The following is a 14,046-nucleotide window of genomic DNA, read 5'->3' as shown; positions in this document are numbered from 1 at the left end:
ACGGTTTTAGGATTAATAATACATCGAAGTGTGTCAGTGTTAATATACATTTACAGCTCGCAGGCCATGCAGCAGAGGGTTCAGCCCATTTGCAGCCATACAGAAAAGGACTATTCTGTCCTTTCTCTCATTAATGCCTTCACTCCAAGGAAAATTAGATTATGCAAGAAAACCCATTCAAACGCTATTGAGGTTTTCCCTACTTTGAAGCCTTTGCTCAGAAAAAGTGCTCGGTACCGTGAGGCAGGGTGTCATCTACCTGCTTCCATCAAAGCCCATCAGAACTGGAGCCAAGGAGCGCCAGTCTCTGCTGTCTACTTGGGGGATATGCCCTTGGGCATAGTGTGGTAAGGAGAAAAGCGGCCGAGAGAACGGTCTGGTCCGGTGGATCCCTGCTCTCTTTTCCTTTTGCATCTGACAGGTTTACCAAACCTTTGACATGATCCTGTGGTTAAGGATATGAATGTAGGTGATGTCATTTAGCAATGAGTCTCACACAGGTGCGACCAAACCACAGTCCTGTTCACTTATCAATCAGCGTTCGGAAGGATGTGGGAATTGCAAATCTTTGAAATACTGTGAATATTCGAAAATACCATACAATTTTCCCAAGCCATTGTGGTGAGGGTGGTACTATTTAGCATTTGCAGAGCGGCTTTATTAACGATTGCCTCTCTCTTAGAATGTCAAGGCAGCATGGTCTTTTGAAGAAGAGCACATAAAAGGATGGAAATCGTATACAGATATATAAATAAATATACTATGACATGTGTAAATAAAAGATGGTAAAACTAAACCCTCCAAGGGCTCCCAAAGTGTTCTGCTAAGAGCTTGGGGGTATATTCTCTCATTCCATCCTCACAATGAATTCAGGAAGAAATTCCCTAGTTTTCCAGAGGAAGAAACCAAGATTCAGAAATGTTAGTTCACTTGCTAAAGGCCACAGAGATCCTGAACGGGGCTGGAACGCAGGAAGGCCTGACTCCTGAACAAAGGCTTGGAAGCTCTCTACTGCTGTTTTTCAGACCCACTCACTGGTGGGTGGGGAATCACTGTAGTCAGTGTATTTCATTTTTTAAAAGTGAAATAGGACAGAATAGAAAAGAAACATGAAGTGTTGTTTTATGAAAGTCTCATTTTAATTTTATAGCTGTATTTATCATGAACAAATACTTGTGTGTGTGTGTGTGTGTGTGTGTGTATGCAGCATGTACCATGTCTAAAAAGTGTGAGAAGCTCAGCTCTCCACTGCACTTGCCTGTGATAGCATCACTTGAAGGTCAAACTCAAGGTCTCTTGCTAGCTAGATATGGGCCACTAAGTCCCCTGTTTTTGTGAGAGTCATTTTCTTTCTTCTATTACCTTTCCCCCAAGAATCCCAGGGCCCCCGTCATTCTGTGCAAAGCAGTGTAGATAAATTAATAATACAATTTAAAACCGATTCCACCAAGATAAATAGCACTTCCTAGATTAAGAGCGTAGCTGGCCAGAATGAATGAAATTTACTAACCCTGAGATGCTTAATCTTCCATTACACAGAAGTTAATGATTATAAGAAAGGAGTGATGGTAATTCACTTCTGCTTTTACAGGAAATCTAACCATCTCATTTTTAGCAAATCTTTCTTCTCAGCACACCTCAATGCCAAGGATAACTGCCCTGCTCTTATAGGTATATTGGCCAATTGTCATATTTCAAAGTCTCCTCTTTGCCAAAGTGTTAGGACGCATAGCTTGCACAGGCTTACAAGATATCCCAGTGGAATTTGCTGGGGAGGCAACCTTGGTGCTCCCTCTCCCAGCCCCACTAAGAAGTCTCTTTTCCATTTTTCCAATCATAGCAGGGAAGTGGCAGTAAATACCTTTAGCGCAGTCTGCTCCTAAAAACCCTGGGAAGCAGTGACACAGCCCGGACACACATTCGCCATTCCCATGGCAGTTACGTGGACAGTCCTGCACTGAATCTGAAAAAGAGAGAATGTGAACAATTACTTTTTGCTCTGCCTGCTGGTGAAGCAATTTGGTAGCCAGCCACCTACTGTTTTTCAGGAGCAGTGGCAGCAACCTCAGATGCCTCCTGGGGGCTGGTAATGAGAAGTGGGTGAAGTAGGGGAAAAGGGATGGGTGGGAACTAGGGCAACTTGGACAGTGCATGGATGTAACCACTGCTCTCCATGGGATTAGCCCAGGCAGGAATTTGAGCATAGTACTGTGACAATTTTCCCTGTCTCAAAAGAAACTACTTATCTGAATTTAAAAATTGCAATGTTCTATGCTGGCAAGTTTTTAAACACTGTAAGCCCCAGCCTGCCCCCAATATCACCCTATCAATCTGAGATTTGGTTTGAGATGTGAGGTATCAACTTTTAGCCTCAAGTATAGAGAATGATTCTACAAATGACAGAGATGGCTCCCGATATCAGGTTGGCAGAGTAAAAAATTCCCCTGCATTAAAGAAAGTAAGTCTAAATACCTAAGACTGATCAATTTTGGCATGATTTGGGGATTCATTAAGTAGTAGGTTTGGGGTGGTACAAAAGTCCTTTTATGCCTAGCTTTTTGCAGAACTTATTATTTTTTGTGTGTGTGAAAATCAATTAGTTCACCCTTGTTCTCACCTGTATAGCCATCTTATTTCATGATTTACTTTGCTATGTGTACTCTCAAGAAATGCCTTCAAAGGGATCATTTTGGAACTTTTTCATGTTGATTTGGGTCTGCACAGAAGTAGATGTCTTCTTTTAAAATTATGATTATTATTATCCTCATTTTGCCTTACATTCAAATAAACACATTTAGACTTTCAGGTTCTAAATTACTAAGATGATGAAAAGCCACTGTGCCCCAAAGATGACATGACATAGTCCATGGAGAGCTAGGGACATTGGCTTAGTGATGCGCATGAGACTATGAAGTCTAATTGTCCCTAATGGAATGATAAGGCCTTCCTTTAAACTGAATTTCCCATTTATTTCTACTCTGGACTGAAAAACCAAACCATGCCTTCTTTCCATAGTTTTATTTCTCAGCTCTCATTTTCTAGAATCAGGCTGTGGTTGGTTTCTGGCAGTAGGAGAATTCAAGCAGTCTATCTGTGTTTCCAAAATCAGTATCAAGCCAATTTCTTTTCTTCTTTTTTTGTTTTTGGCTGTGTGGATTTTAGTCCCTGGAAGAGGGAGTGAACCTGTGCCCTCAGTGAAAGTGCAGAGTCCTAACCACTGGACCTCCAGGAAATTCCCAAGCCAATTTCTTTAGTGTCCAACAATTATCACTGCAGAATCAAATCCTTGAAGTTGGCTCTATAAAGGTGGGCTGAGAAGCATCCAAGTGGCTATCAATTTGTTTCATGTTTCATCTACTCATTGTCCCTTTCCTGCTTTCATTCAAAAAGCATTAGGTTGAATCATACGAGGTAGCTGCTTTGGCAGGTCAAAAGCCAGCAATTTCACATGATGGCAGGAGATAACTCGCCATGGGTCTCGTGTGTTTCTGAATGTTTTATGAGCAGAGGCACCGACTGCCTTAGCTCTGGACTATCTTTTGAAAGGCTGTCTGTACAGTGAACAGCCTTAGGAGATATAGCATCTGTCTTCAGAGCAAAGGGCAGGTTTAGTTACTGTCCAGTAGAATAAAGAGAACGTCTCCCTAGGAGAAAAGCACGGGCAGGCTCACTGCCCATTTGGAGACTGGAGTAGAGTAAGCGAAGAGTTCTACGTAATGTAAGCCGCTGCCTATGCAGCTGTCACGTGGGCCTGTCTGTGTCGCCCTGTGGGGACTGGTGTTTGGGAAACTTGCACATCGGCTGATATTCTCGATATTACATTGCTCCGAGGAATAAAGCCTGTTGTCTCTTACCCAGGAGCACCTCCTCTTCTGATAATATTGATGAGGCTGTGGCTGACTAATAATGTGTTAGCTTACAATTAGGGTGAGACCTCAGATCTGCCACGGTCCTTGAAAGGGGGTTTACTTTATTAACTGAGCATCTGTTATATATATTAGTGGCGTTTCCCTGGTGGCTCAGATGGTAAAGAATTTTCCTGCAATGTGGGAGACCCAAGTTCGAGCCCTGGGGTCAGAAAGATCCCTTGGAGAAGGGAATGGCTACCCACTCCAGTATTCTTGCCTGGAGAATGATAACAAGGCACCCTACAAGGCACCGTTGAATACAGTGGTGACTAGGAAAGACATGGTCCCTGTCCTCACAGAACTTCCACTGTCATAGAGAATACAGGTTAAACAAAATAATCAAATACAGTAAAAATCGTCGTATGTGGACTTTCTTGGCCATGCGGTAATTAAGACTATGCACTCCCAATGCAGGGACACAGATTTGACTCCTGGTTGGGGAACTAAGACGCCACATGTTAGGCAGCATGGTGTAACTCCCCTCCCCTGCCCAGCCCTGCACAAATCGTGATATGTGCTTTGAAGAGAGTGGGATATTGTGAAAGGGAGTAAGAGGAGGAAGCTACTTAGAGAGGATGGCCAGGGAGGGCCTCACTATTCCATGCAGGTGACATATAAGGGTGAACTAGAAAAGTCAAGGGAAGAGCAAGACAAAAGTATTTCAGACAGGAGGAAGATATGCAAAGGCCCTGTGGTGGAAAAGAGCACAGGTGAATCCCATGTGGCTGGGGGGTAGAAAGAAGGAAGACAGTGACATAAGGTGAAGCTGGAGAAACCTAGATCCTCCAGAGCCCTGGAGGCCACGTGGATGAGTTGGATTTTATTCTGAGACCAACGAGAACAAATGAAAAGTTTTCAAAATAGAAATGACATCATCCAGCTTGCATTTTCAGAAGCCACCCCAACCGCAAAGTGGAGCTTGATTCTCACTGAGCAGCTGGGTCTGGGAATGGTTTAGTGGAAACTGACACAGCTGAGGCCATGTTCTCCAACCGAGCATCCTCAGAGCAGCGAAGATAGGAAGGTCTTAACCACCACAGTCCCAGGGAAAAGGACCAAATATTTTGCACAGACTCCTTGCTCTTTAGTTGAGGTATTTATCTATAAGTCTCAGTTTAGAAAACATTTAGCTTCTAGATGTCTTCCTTCTCTGGGCTTCCCCAGTGGCTCTGCAGTAAAGAATCCACCTGTCTATTCAGGAGATACAGGTTCAATCCCTGGGTCCGGAAGATCCCCTGGAGAAGAGAATGGCTACTCACTCTAGTATTCCTGCCTGAAGAAGTCAATGGACAGAGAAGCCTGGCAGGTTACAGTCCATGGGATCACAAAGAGTCGGACATGACTCAGCAACTAAACAACAAAATCTTCCTTCCCTACTTCCCTCAACCTGGGTTTTGTACCCTTTCCATTATCCTCCCCTAGCTCCTATAATTAACTTTTAACCTATCTGTCTCCTCTCATCAAGCTCTATGAGGAAGAGATTAGATTTGAACTGTTTACTGAGGTATTTTCAATGTTTGGCACACAGTAGATCCTTGGTAAAGAGTTACTAAAGTGTTTATGTGTATACATGTGTGTGTATGCACACAGATCTCAGAGGACAGGAGGATCCAGAATAAGCAAAAACTGCAATGAAGAGTACTTTTCATTCAATTTCCCCCAGGTCTTATCTTGGAAGCATTTCTACAGTTTTTGAGGAAAGCAACAATTATGTGATACTGCCGAAATATAGAAGGAACCTACTTCCCTCAGTCACCTTTTTTCAACACTCAATTTAAATATTACTCTTGAAATCTTATCAGTTTTCCTTTTTGTCATCCTGGTTGAAGTTTTCTTGAGGAAACAAGGCGGGCGATGAGAGTCAGACCAGGAAATGGGGTTTTTACTCAAGCGGAGGCCAGCCTCCCTGAAATGTGCACCACACTTCAAGAATGCCACTCTATAGTCCCCTGAGATGAAACTCATTTCTGAAAGCAGGCTGCTTCTCTCCAAAACACATCGGAAGACTTCCCTGAGTCAAAGGTATATTTAGCTTGATGGCTGGTTGACACCCGTCTAACGTCTTTCCCTCTGTTTCATATCACAGGGGCTTTCGGCGTTCCTGGCTGCTCTTGACGGCGAATGGTCCGATAATATATATGTGTGGGAGAATCTCTGAACCAAATAAAACACTGTTCTTTTCCCTACATTTCAGGCCAATTACTATCATTGCTCTATCAAGATGTCTGCCCAACTATTAGGCCGATTACCTTTGACTTTCTCTTAGAGCTACATCCAGACAAGAGAAATCCTCCAGGGAGAATTGCTATTCCCAGCTCCGACAGAGAAGCAAGGGTAATGGCTGAGGGGGAAGGGCATCTCACCACCGCCATCTGTGTCCATGTGGATAAAATTGACGGAGGGCAGAAGCCATTTTTAGATAACATGGCCCCCAGACAACTTGCTGCGTGGAAGGGAAGAGGGTTTTAGCTGGCTACAATCCAAAGCAATTCAGTGGTTAAGAACGCAGGCTCTGGAGAGCTGAATCTGACTCCACTTCTTACTTGCTATGTGAGACCTTAGGCAAGTTAACTTCTCTGAGCCTGGGCTTCCTCAACTGGAAAACAGAATACTGGTCATCCTGACCTCTTATAACTACTCTATGGGTTGACTGATCTGGTCCCCAAAAGGGCCAAGTCCAGGGGACTTGGAACATGGACAGCTCTTATAGATGTGCCGCTGTTACTGGTTTTGCTATTGCCCATTCCACTGGGTCTTGTAGACTCCAGCTAAGCCAGCTACCATGCGTGGGGTGTGTGTATGAAGCCTTTGAGTTTAAAACACAAAGCAAACGGATGGGCCTAGAGATTGTCATACTGAGAGAAGTAAGTCAGACAGAGAGAGACAAATATATGACATTGCTTACATGTGGAGTCTAAAAAATGGTGCAAATGAACTTATTTACAAAGCAGAAAAAGAGTTACGGATATAGAAAACAAATTTGTGGTTATCAGGGGGTAAGTGGGGGAGGGATAAATTTGAAGATTGGGATTGACATGTACACATTACTGTACATAAAATAGATAATAAAGACCTACCGTAGAGCACAGGGAATGCTACTCGATATTCTGTAATGGTCCATATAGGAAAATAATCTAAAAAGAGTGAATATATGTATATGTATAACGAATTCACCTTGCTGAAACTAACACAACATTGTAAATCAACTGTATTCCAATAAAAAGATTTAAAAAACATGATTGACAAGAAAAATTTTTAAAAAACCTACACAGGGGACCAAAAGGACATCATTTCTCATCATATTCTTATGCAAAAGATTGTTTTTTTATCTTAACATCTCAAACTAGGTCCAAAGGCATTGCCAGTGTCTTTCTTTTATGATCTGGTTTTGATCCTTTTAGACTTTTTTCCTCACTGGTACGTAATCTGCTCCTGGAAATTTTTCCTAACTAGTGGAAGATTTCTCCAGTGACTTTCCTGATACAAAGTTTATACACTTTATACAAAGTGTAAAGCAGTGCTTGGCAAACTTTTTCTGTCACGTGACAGGAAATATTTAGGCTTTGTGGGTCAAACGGTCTCCATGCAACCATTCCACTCTGCTGTTACAGCTGCCACAATGTGACAACAGATGAAATGTGGCTGTGGTCCAATAAAACTTTATTTATAAACATAGGCAGTGGGCCAGATTTGGTCCATGGGCTCTGGCATGCCAAGTACTGCTTTAGAGCATTGGGCTTGTCCTGTTAGGGCCCATCTTTCCTTAGCAGAGGAATAAGCATTAGCTTCAGTGCTATGGTAAATATCAAATCCTGATTTGGGCAGTTATGGCTGCTACCTGAATTTTAGGTTGGGTTATATATCTCTTTCAAGGATCAGGGAAATCCTAAGAGCAATCCATGAAACCAGTAGAGAAGTTCTTAACATGAAGTTAAGAGAAAAACAGCTGCACAAGATGTGCTCTTAAAAAGTCATCCACTCTCACAAGTGGTTACCAGCTCCATTCCAGACAGGTTCCACAAGAGATGGTACATCATCCTTCCCTCCAGGGACATGGTCATTACTTGTCCACAAATGATGGGACTGAGGCTTGGGAAGGTAAGTGACCCTCCTAGGTCAGATGTGGGAAAGAAAAGGCAGGATTTAATTCTGGATCAACCATCTTCTCCAGGTATCTAGAGAACCGTGAGGTCCATGACTGAATGCTGCTGGGACAACATGGTGCTGCAGAAAGGCAATGAATAATCCCTGTAAGTCCATATTGTTTCCATCATTTCCACATCCTGGGATCTTGAGGGACTCAGTTTTATGAACCTCAGTTTATTCATCTGTGAAATGGGTCTAACAATCTGCCATGATTCAGAGAGGTTCTGCCCAGGATCAGTTATCATCATTAGTAGATGATTAAAACCTAATGACAAAGTAAATGTAATGAAAATATTTATAGGTGCTATCAACATTCAGAAAACTGAGATCATTTCACTTCATGGCAAATAGATGGTCCTATCACTTCATGGCAAATAGATGGTCCCATCACTTTACGGCAAATAGATGGGGAAACAGTGGCTGACTTTATTTTTTGTGGGCTCCAAAATCACTGCAGATGGGGACTGCGGCCATGAAATTAAGACTCTTACTCCTTAGAAGGAAAGTTATGACTGACCTAGACAGCATATTAAAAAGCAGAGACATTACTTTGTCAACAAAGGTCTGTCTAGTCAAGGTTATGGTTTTTCCAGTAGTCATGTATGGATGTGAGAGTTGGACTATAAAGAAAGCTGAGCACTGAAGAATTGATGCTTTTGAACTATGGTGTTGGAGAAGACTCTTGAGAGTCCCTTGGACTGCAAGGAGATCCAACCAGTCCATCTTAAAGGAGATTAGTCCTGGGTGTTCATTGGAAGGACTGATGTTGAAGCTGAAACTCCAGTACTTTGGCCACCTGATGTGAAAAGCTGACTCATTAGAAAAGACCCTGATGCTGGGAAAGATTGAGGGCAGGAGGAGAAGGGGACGACAGAGGATAAGATGGTTAGATGGCATCACTGACTCAATGGACATGGGTTTGGGTGGACTCTGGGAGTTGGTGATTGACAGGGAGGCCTGGTGTGCTGCAGTTCATGGGGTCGCAGAGTTGGACATGACTGAGCAAATGAACTAAACTGAGCTGAAATGATGAATGCTAAAATACAGTTTGCTGTTGGAAAACTCATGAAATATTCTCAAACAAATGGCCCTTTAAAGGGTTATTTGACTTATAAGGGGAGCTTTTGGAAAAAAATTTTAGCTTTCTCTCAATAGCTACTAAAAAGTAGTGCTAAAATATGCCCCACATGACAAGTGCTTAAGTAAAGCTTTTGGAGATTTACCAATCTGAGAACAAAGATATGATTTCCTTCCTATTGCTCAGTTGCTTCAGTCACGTCTGACTCTGTGACCATGGACTGTAACCCACCAGGTTCCTCTGTCCATGGGATTCTCCAGGCAAGAGTACTGAAGTGGGTTGCCATGCCCTCCTCCAGGAGATCTTCCCAACCCAGGGGTGGAACCCACATCTCCTGAATCTCCTGCATTGCAGGTGGATTCTTTACCACTGTGCCACCAGGGAAGTCTGTCCTTCTATGGTTATATCCTTGCCTTATTTTTCAGGCTTTAAAATTTTTTTTTTAAGTTTGGGCTTTCCTTGGTTTTTGAGAGAAATTGTGAGCTGGCATGAATGGTCAGCATTTACTGGCTCTACTATATGTTTAGTGATTTATAGCTTACACTTTATTTTATTTAACCTCATAGTATGAGGTGGGATTTTTTAGTTCTATTTTACCACAGGGGAACCGGGGCTGACAAAAGTCCAGTGATTTGCCTACATTGTGTGGCCAGAGCTTGAGCCAGGTGGTTGGACCCTGGCTCATTGCAATTCAATCCTTGGGACTCACAGTGGCTTTTTCATGAATTAAGTAGCATTAGTATTTTATCAGGGCTAGTTTTAGGTGGATGAGACTATGAACCCTAAATTAAGGATGCTGGTTGGCCCCCTACACAGTAGAACCACCTTGGAAGGTGTGCCTTCAACAGAGAAGCCAGACACTTCCATGCTTTCTTTGATGACACAGCTCCTCAGAGATCCCATACCTACCTAAGACTACAGTGTTGAAGGAAACCATCTCTTTGTCTTTGCCATCATTGTAGAAGGCCAGGTGCCACAGGCCCACATCCAGGTACTGGACAAACACGGCTTCATTCTGAACCAGCGTTTGTATGCTCCGGCGTTCCCTGGGCGACTCAACCACACTCCACTTCTCCTTCCCGTCCAGGCGCTCCATGAAGTCATACTGGGAAAAGAAGAGAGCGTGCTACATGTGACACGGGGTGCAGACCTCTTCCCATGACCAGCACCATCCCCTCCCGCCCCATTACTTAACTGAGAGATACTTCTGAGTACGTTTTACTGTAAACTCATTTTGTAACAAGTAAAACAAGAGTCATGAAAGTTATGATAATAACAGTCACCACATGTTATGCTTATAATTATTGCTAATAGTTTTATGACTATAGAGCACAACCTCTTTTCTGCTTTTATGATTTTTTCTTTTGTGTGTGTGTGTGTGACAGAGAGGGAAAGGGGGAGGGAGGTGAGTTTTTGCTCTAGTCCTCAGTGGGGTGTTACATAATACGTAACATATGCTAAGTGTAACTTTTAAAAATAATTCCCCCAATTCTGAATTCCAAAATGCATCTGGCACCCCCAAGAGTTTCAGGTACGGAATTACTAACTTATGTTAGCAGATACCAGATACCCTTGATTGATCATTCACTCAGGGAAGGTGAGAGTAGTTAATCAGAGTAGTTATATCAGAGGTGTTAACACATTATTGACCAGAGACGTATTAATGCTATGGGCGTTAGCTTCCACAAAAATTCCCTGGTTGATAATGTGTTAAGAAAGAGGGCTGAGGAGCCAGACTACCTGAGAGGGAAACGTATTTACTATTAGCATCACCTACTTGTGCCTCAGTTTTCCCATCTCAAAACTGAAAATAACAGTACCTATGTTACAGGTTGTTGTGAACAATAAGATCATATCAATATGCGATCAGAGCAAACACAAAGTACAGGTGGGCTATCATGACCACCATTATTATCACCATCATTTAATTCAGTTCTTGCAAAATCCCTGTAAGATAGGTCCTATTTGTATCTTAGTTTACAAATAAGAAAACTGAGACTCAGAGAAGTCCAGCAACATATCCAAAGTCACCCAGTGACCAAGTGGGCAAGCAAAAATTTGGACCTAGATCTGTTTAGGTGCAATGCCTGTGCCCTGACTGTGCCTGACCTCCCATCAACGAGCAATTAACTATGGAACTGTGTTTCAAAGGAAACCAGGCTCAGAACTGGACGTAATCAGTGGGAGACAGAGTGGTGGGCGAAGGCTACCAGGAATGGGTGGGGGGAATGGGAGAGCAACTGTCATCCAAGGGGGCCTGTCCAAGGGAATGGTGAAATCCTGGGGTGGGCAGGTGGGAGCCACAGAAGACCTTTAAACAGTGACTGACATGATGAGAGGAACGTTCTAAGGTTCATTTGCAGGCAGCCTATGAGATGTCCTAGAGGAGGGAATGAAAAGAAGCAGGAAGACCTGTTACCAAGCCATTGCAGAAACACAATCATGAAGTGACAAGCGTCTTGATTGGGTATAGTGAATGAGAAAAGGGGACAATTTTGGAAGACCATTTTTAGGGAAGAGAGGACAGGGCATCACCTGGGCTGGACAGAGAAGATGAAGGAAAAGGCCAGGAAGGTGGCCATGTCTCTTGTTGACAAGCAAATCAATAAGACCCTAGTAGAAAAGGAATCATCTTTTTGCACAGGAAAGTCACGTGCATGGTGACTTCCAGAGAACATTCAAAGTGTAGGTCTTTAGCAGACAAAAACCACCACTGTGGCACAGAACTCTCTCTCACCGCTTTCAAGCCATGAAAAGGGTTTCATAGATTATTGACATCTACTGCAACCCCTTTAACAAACTTCATAGAATGAAATGCTATGAAATCTACTAATGGGACCTCCCCATCAACAGAATTGCCACTTTTCCCACCTGAAACATGATCAGTGAAAACAAGAGTCTATAATCTTAGGGACAAAGGGTTTGCTGTCAGATAAACCTGGGTTTGAATTCTGACTCTGCTGTTTGCTACTGTTTGAAGTTAGGCTATTCTTTAACCCGCTTCCTGGTTTGCATACTAGGAAATAATAACCCACACCTTTTGGGGATGTTATAAGGATAACATGAGAAAATGTTTAGGGCAGTGCCTGAAAGATAATAACCATTTTATGAAATACCTTGTGACTCTGAATCACTTACTTGTAAGTCGTAAGCGTCATGGACATGGTTTTAGTTTTTGTGTCTGGGGGCCTGGGGAGGGATGTTGTATAGAAAGTGGAAATTTCCTCCATATCTCAGGAAACAAAAATGTTCATATTTAGCTTCCCTCTATCCCACAGTCCATTGGTTGCAGCTGTCTTTATGGGATAAAATAAATGATCTGAAAGGATATGACAAACCGATACTGCTTTTGGAGCCTCTTGTAACCAAGGCATTTGTTCCTTAGCAACCTCATAAATGTCCGGCTACCCAGACCCACGTCTACAAATTGCTGTCAGCCAGAGGAATGAGTGTAGCTTCCTTGGTGGTGAAGTGAGAAGGATATACTTCACCTGGGATTCGAGTTATCACCCCCATGAGGAACAGTTCGGGGAAGGTGATTACTTGTGTGGGACCATTGCTCATTATTAATTTGGGCATCAGTCATCTTTTTCTGAACTGGCTGCCCAGCCCAGGGGCACAGGAATGGCTTAGGACCATCGGTGGTGCTCGCTGTTCAACAACCAATCAAATGACCCTGGGGAAGGCATTTGTCAGAGGAGGGAGGGGACATCTGTCTCGGCTGGTTCTTCAGTTCTCTCCACGGAAGCAAGGAGGGCAGTTTTCATTTAAAGAAGAATCTGTGACCCTGGGGCACTGGGACATGTGGGTCTAAGGTGTCCCAATCTTGTATCTCTTTGTTGTGTTTTATTTCCTTCAAAGCACTTATCACCCTTGAAAATGACTATAATGTTTTTCTGCTGATTGTCTGTCTACTCAGAAGAACATAAACTCCAGGAGGGCAGGGATTTCACCTGCATGGTAGAATGGTTAAGAGTGGGGACTTTGGAACTAGACTGCCTGACTAGAACCTATGCTCTGCCACTTACCTGCTGTGACACTTGCATAAGCCATCTCAATTCTCTGTGCCTCAGTCTCCTTATCTTTAAAATGGGCAAAATATCAAGACATAATAATAATACAGCATAATAATGCTGTAAGCACTAAATGAGTCCAAGTATGTAAAGTGCTTAGAATACTAAGCAGTCTGTATATTGTGAAAGTGAAAGTTGCTCAGTTGTGTTTGACTCTTTGTGACTCCATGGACTGTTGTAGCTGACCAGGCTCCTCTGTCCATGGGATTCTCCAAGCAAGAATACTGGAGTGGGTTGCCATTCCCTTCTCCAGGAGATCTTCCTGACCCAGGGATCGAACCTGGATCTCTCACATTGCAGGCAGATTCTTTACTGTCTAAGCCACCAGGGAAGCCCCTGCATCAGGTAAGCATACTTTGAAAGTTTCTGCTATCCTGATGATAATTCATTGTTATATCTAATTCATCTTGAGCTGAGCTGATCAATAAATATTTGTTAAATATCAAATACATAAAATACTGAATCTGTAAATGAATTCCATTAAAAGGAAACTAACTTGCAATGTTAGATGATTTTGTCTCTAATAATAAATCACTTGCCCTCCCTTGTCTTCGAGTGTGCTTTCTTGAATAGGAGATACATCGGCAGGATTAGAGTCAGCGAGCCTCAGTCAGGCACCTCACAGCGTAGGACATGCATATGACGGACACTGTGGCCCAAGGAATCTGTATATTCACAGAGATCATCAACATTTGAGAGGTGACTTCAGATGGCCATTATGACTTCGCCTTTTCAATTCTAAATGAGATGGTGTCCAATGCACGCTTTCTTCCTACAGGCTTTCTTATCTTCCTTTTCTTTCTCCTTTGACACTGTTGCTTAGTGACCACTGCAGTAGAGA

The 14,046-nt window shown here is 42.9% G+C and overlaps 1 protein-coding gene across 5 annotated transcripts in view; it reads right to left on the bottom strand.

Moving 5' to 3' along the window:
• Window positions 1-14,046, bottom strand: part of TENM2 (teneurin transmembrane protein 2) — a 1,030,924-nt gene that overhangs the window by 181,065 nt on the left and 835,813 nt on the right. For all 5 annotated transcript variants that reach the window (XM_061149488.1, XM_061149489.1, XM_061149490.1 and 2 more), the window contains 2 exons: window positions 10,042-10,237; window positions 1,862-1,963 (listed from right to left, as the gene is read on the bottom strand). In XM_061149488.1, coding sequence (XP_061005471.1) covers window positions 1,862-1,963; window positions 10,042-10,237 — 298 coding nt within the window. The remainder of the gene's footprint in view (window positions 1-1,861; window positions 1,964-10,041; window positions 10,238-14,046) is intronic.

Source organism: Dama dama, chromosome 9, assembly GCF_033118175.1.
Source record: "Dama dama isolate Ldn47 chromosome 9, ASM3311817v1, whole genome shotgun sequence".
Lineage (NCBI taxonomy): Eukaryota > Metazoa > Chordata > Mammalia > Artiodactyla > Cervidae > Dama > Dama dama.
The sequence above is the reverse complement of the archived record's forward strand: the minus strand, read 5'-3'. Positions and strand labels throughout refer to the sequence as shown.